Genomic DNA, 5941 nt, shown 5'->3' on the forward strand with positions numbered 1-5941 from the left:
GCACAGTGGGGATTTGCTAGTTCACTTTCAGTATGTTATTTAAGGAGCACTCCCCTAGTTGTTCAGTTCACTGTTGTCTAAGGCTAAATAGAGAACAACTGTAAAATATCTTCTAATGTGGAAACTACAAATTCTTAACGGAAAGCCTGCGTTACAAACCGGGGGCATGGAAGTTCTGTGTTTACCAGTTGGGAAGAATTTAATAGAAGACACTGGGTGCATAATGGGAAAATTGACTCTTGAGAGAGTAAAAATCGAGATGTCTCAACCATTGCTGCTGATGCAGTTTGTCTCTGTTCCCCCAACTCGCAATACTAAATAGCTGGAGTGCTCCTTTAAATTTTAAAGAAAAAGTGTTTAGCATGTGCAAAAAGAGTTTGAACTCCAACAAATGTTGCCATTATTTCTGCACATTGAGTAGCGGGGCTAACTCATCACTTAGCATTTTTCATAATTAAGGGTTCTTAGATGTTTAAAGACATGGCAATAGGAGACTATATAGCCTCCGGAAATGTAACCCTAGCCAGATTAGTCAAACATCTGTTTACTCAATTGTTTTAATTTTATTTAATCCCACAGCTCTGAATTCCAACAGTGATAAGATCTTGACTCCCTGCTTTAAATCCCCACTGTGAGCGGAGGCCTGCGTGCATGAGGGTGGCTGAAGAAACGTACTCCAATGTACTGTAACTAACCAGGCTCTCCTGGTGTCGTCGTCAAGTGTTTATCATCACATTGTGAGTGTATTGATTGGCTGTGAACATGACCAGTTGTAGTTAGCAGATGCCGGATGCTGTTATCAGTTTTGTAGAAGCGGAGTACAAAAGTACGCTGTGATTTTCGGAGCATGTGGAACTGTAGTTTAGTTTCATGTGTTGGTACAGTGATGATAATTTATAGTTGTGGTGCCTGAAATAGTGACATGTTTACTTCTAAAAAACAAAGACTAGTGAAAAGACCTTAATATATTCTGTCCCCCCTTGCCTTTACTTTCCTTGCACAGTTAACATGTGCAAACCAAACTATTCAACACTGGCAAGGCTGTTCAATCATGTCTGTTGATAGTAGGTGGTATATACATTACTGTTATCTATGTTGATGAGAAAGAAAACTAAATATAATGTAAAGAGGATGCCCAAATGAAAAAAAATATCTTGCTATCGAAAAGAGATGAAACAGTATTGTATGAAAAGAAGTACACGTTTTACTTATTGTCATTTTAGAAATTTTATTGTCAGTCAGTTACATTTCAAAAATTGTAAGGTAGTGATGTATCAGTCTACCTTTTTATTTACTGATACAGCAGAACACACACACAACTCACCAAGCATTCATGAGTTTTTTTTCCTTCTAGAAAGTAGATCCCGTTTCACTTTCTCACTCTCACACACACATACACACACCTCGTACCATACTGTGTTATTGGTACCCTGTATGTCTCATGCGTTACTTTCACGTATGAATAATATGGATTTTGTCAAATCTATTAAAAACAGAACTATTACAGAATATTGTCTTTTCTTGAACTCAGTGGGTTATAACGGTAAGGTTCCAGTGTTGTGGAGAGCGACAGCAGCAACTACCGCATGGATTCTCATGCTGAATGATTATTGGTTCATTACTAACAATCATATTTGGAAGGACAAGAAGGAGCCTACCCTGGTACAGCAAGTAGAACAACCCAGTAAGCATTTGTTCCTAAAAAGTAGAATTCACTCACAATCAAACACCGCTAAAAAATAGTTTTATAGAAGTAAAAACAAATTAAGAAAGTCTAAAAAAAAATAAAAATGAACACCTAGTTTCTTCCAACTGAAAGACGTCCCGCGTTGGCTATCCACGTGGATTTTACAGCTCGTTGATGCTGTCACCTGGAAAGAAAAACTATTTATTTACATGTAAACTTCTCAGATACATTCACTGCTGGCAGAGTCTCACAATTTAAACCAGCTTTAAGAAAAATAAACTTCAGATGGATTTTGTTTTTACAATAAATTCTATATGATACTGGCTAGAACAGTGAATTTTGATTGACAACATTTTTAGTCATTAACTGAATGACAGTTAAGATCAATTAAGAATTTATTGATTACTTAAGTGAGTAGTAACGCCTATGTGGAACTATTTAGTCAATAATTTCAAACTGTACACTGCAGTGGTGAGATGAAAAGCATATTTGGAATTAATCCCTTTTCCTTTAAAAGGGATAGTTTGGATTGTATGAGGTACTCATACCTGTACAAGGGTTTTAAAAGCTAGATTGGATTCTCATCACACTAAGACAAAACTAAATAATCAAGGCAGTAGTAGACCAACAACTGACGGAACAACGTTTATGCAACTTCCTACGAGGTAAAATGTGTTTGTCAAAGAAGTCTGATGGCTTTGAATAGAGCATACTGTAGATGTATGTAATGGCTTCTGTTCCTCGTCATAAAGGGCTATCTAATAGAAAGCTGAAGTGAAAATATTATAGTGTACTATAACTAAACTGATATATTACTTTTAGCTGGGCTTTTTTTTTCTCTCTTTCTTAAAAAGTTGCTGAAATAGTTTTAGCTGTTCCATTCACAGCAGTATATTTCTTCGCTTCTGTGTCAGGACTCTGTTTTTGCAAACTGGAGGCATGCATACCAACACCGCCACTTAATATAGGTAATACACTGACCATAGATAAGTACCTTATACATCATTTGTACATATTTTAAAATCACCAATTTATACCACTGAGTTGCGAAATAAATTCGTGCTGTTCTGGCCATAATAACTAGTTCATATATAATACGTTTATGAAACTATATGAACTCTGTAAACACAGAGCTTAAAAATATTACTTACTTTCTGCACAGGGTGAGTTGTAGTCAGTGACTGCTTCATCACCTGGAAATATCAGCAAAACACATCATATATACAGTCACAGAGAGGAAAGTAAAGTGAGTAAAGAAATGTGGGGATCACATATATTCTGACAAAATAACAAGTAAAAAATGCATTTAAGAACGGTATGTCAAAAAAAGTGACAAAGAAGTGATAGAATAATATCTCATTAATGTTATAGTATTGTATGTTGAAAAAGTCATTACAAGTATATTTTATGTCAAAAAACAAAGTCAGAAAAAAGTCACAGTACAGTATTTTTAAAAATATAGTAAAAAGTCATAGTATAGTAAGTCAAAAAAATTTAGAAAATAGTTATAGTATAGTGTTTGGGAAAAAGTCATAGTATAGTATGTCAAAAAAGGCATAAAAAAAGGCATCAAATAGTATGTTGAATTTTTTTTTTTTTTAAAGGCATAGAAAAGTATGTTGAAAAAGGTGTCAAAAAGGCATAGTTATAGTATATCATAATTTTTATAGTATGTTGAAAAAGTCTTAACAAGTTATATTATGGTATGTCAGAAAAGTAAAAAAAAAGTCATAGTACAGCATTTTGAAAAAAGCCATAAAAAAGGCAGAGGATAGTATGTCCAAAAAAGTCATAAAAATGTCATAGTATAGTATATCGAAAAAAGTCATAACAAGTTAGAGTATGGTATGTCAAAAAAAGTGATAAAAAAGTCCTAGTATAGCATGCCAAAAACAGTGGTAAGTCATAGTATAGCACGTTAAAAAAAGTCAGAAAAAAAAGTCATAGTACAGTATTTTTAAAAATATAGTAAAAAGTCATAGTATAGTAAGTCATAAAGTCATTAAAAAGTCATAGAATAGTATGTCAAAAAATTGATAAAAAAAGTCATAGTATAGTATGTAGAAGAAAAGTCATAAAAAAGGCAGAGGATAGTATGTCCAAAAAAGTGATAGAAAAGTCAAAGTATGGTATATAAAAAAAAGTGATAAGTCATAGAGTAGCATGTCAAAAAAAGTCTGAAAAACGTCATAGAATAGTATGTCAAACAAAATGATAAAAAAGTCACAGTATAGCATGTCAGAAAAAGTCATAGAATAGGATGTCGAACAAAATGATAACAAAGTCATAGTATAGTATGTAGAAGAAAGTCTACAAAAATTTTATGAAAAAAAGTCATAAAAAAGGCATAGAAAAGTATGCTGAAAAAATGTTATAGTACAGTATTTTAAGAAAAAGTTATAGTATAGTATTTTGGAAAAAGTCATAGTATAGTATGTCAAAAAAATGATCAAAATTCATCAAATGGTATGTTGAAAGAAGTAAGAGTATGGTTTGTCAAACACTGTTCAAAAAGTGATAGTAAAGCATTCCAAAAGAAGTCCTAACAAGTTAGGGTATGGTATGTCAAAAAAAGTGATAAGAAAGTCATAGTATAGCACGTCAAAAAAAGTCAGTACAGTATTTTTAAAAATATAGTAAAAACACATAGTATAGTATGTTGAAAAAGTCATGAAAAAGTCATAGAATAGTATGTCGAAAAAATTATTAAAAGTCATTGTACGGTATGTCGAAAAAAATTTATAAAAAAGTAATAGTATAGCATGAAAAAATAAAGTCAGAAAAAAAGTCATAGAATAGTATGTAGAAGAAAGTTAAGAAGGCATAGAATAGTATGTCGAAAAAAAGTCATAAAAAAGGCACCAAAAAGTATGCTGAAAAAAAGTTATAGTACAGTATTTTGAAAAAAAAAATCATAGTATAGCGTTTGTGAAAAAGTCATAGTATAGTATTTAAAAAAAAGTCATAGTATAGTATTTTGGAAAAAGTGTCATAGTATGTGAAAAAAATGATCAAAATTCATAGAATGGTATGTTGAAAAAAGTAACAAAAAAGTGATAATATATCATATCATAAACGTTTAGTAACATTGGTATAGCCTAGTATGTTGAATAAAGTCCTAACAAGTTAGAGTATGGTTTGTCAAACACTGATCAAAAAGTGATAGTATAGCATGCCAAAAGAAGTCCTAACAAGTTAGAGTATGGTATGTCAAAAAAAGTGATAAGAAAGTCATAGTATAGCACGTCAAAAAAAGTCAGAAAAAAAGGCAGTACAGTATTTTTTAAAATATAGTAAAAAGACATAGTATAGTGTGTCAAAAAAGTCATGAAAAAGTCATAGAATAGTAGGATGAAAAAATTATAAAAAGTCATTGCACGGTATGTCAAAAGAAATTATAAAAAAGTCATAGTATAGCATGTAAAAAAAGTGATAAGTCATAGTATAGCATGTAAAAAAAAGTCAGAAAAAAGTCATAGAATAGTATGTCGAAAAAAAGTCATAAAAAAGGCACCAAAAAGTATGCTGAAAAAAAGTTATAGTACAGTATTTTGAAAAAAGTCATAGTATAGTATTTGGGAAAAAGTCATAGTTTATTATTTTGAAAAAAGTCTTAGTATAGTATGTCAAAAACGTCATAAAAAGGCATCAAATAGTATGTTGAAAAACAGTAAAAAAAAAAAAAAAGGCATAGAATACTATGTTTAAAAAGGTGTCAAAAAGGCATAGTTAAGTATGTCAAAAAAATAAACAAAAGTCATAGTATGACTTTTGGTCATTTTCTCGACATACTCAAGAAAAAAGTGAAAAGTGATAGTATAGTATATCATAAACGTGATGAAAAAGTCACAGAACAGTATTTCGAAAACCGTGATAAAAACGTCATAGAATATCAAAACGGTATTATATGACGAAATAAGTCCTTAAAAAGTTAGAACAGTATTTACAAAAAAGTCATATTATAGTATGTCAGAAAAAGTCACAGTATATTATATCAAAAAAGTCATAGTTTGTTATGTTGAAAAAAGTCATAGAATGTCAAAAAAAGTCATATTATACCATGTTGAAAAAAATGACAAAAAAACGCCCAGCAGTATGTCGCAAAAAAAGATCTTAGTACGTCAAAAAGTCATTAAAAGTCATAGTAGCTTATGTTGATAAAGTCAAAAAGTGACAAAAAAAATCATAGTATTGTATATTAAAAAAAGTCATTAAAAAGACACTGAATTGTAGGCAAAAAAAGTCACAAAAATG

At 31.0% G+C, this 5941-nt stretch overlaps 1 protein-coding gene across 3 annotated transcripts in view; it reads right to left on the bottom strand.

Annotated features, from left to right (window-relative positions):
- Window positions 1-1211: 1211 nt before the first annotated feature.
- LOC117941981 (alpha-2-macroglobulin) overlaps window positions 1212-5941 on the bottom strand; it is a 31006-nt gene continuing 26276 nt past the window's right edge. For all 3 annotated transcript variants that reach the window (XM_034867259.1, XM_034867257.1, XM_034867258.1), the window contains 2 exons: window positions 2839-2880; window positions 1212-1871 (listed from right to left, as the gene is read on the bottom strand). In XM_034867259.1, the coding sequence (XP_034723150.1) occupies window positions 1849-1871; window positions 2839-2880 (65 nt within the window). In that variant the 3' untranslated portion in view covers window positions 1212-1848. The remainder of the gene's footprint in view (window positions 1872-2838; window positions 2881-5941) is intronic.

This window comes from Etheostoma cragini, chromosome 3 (genome assembly GCF_013103735.1).
Source record: "Etheostoma cragini isolate CJK2018 chromosome 3, CSU_Ecrag_1.0, whole genome shotgun sequence".
Taxonomy (NCBI): domain Eukaryota; kingdom Metazoa; phylum Chordata; class Actinopteri; order Perciformes; family Percidae; genus Etheostoma; species Etheostoma cragini.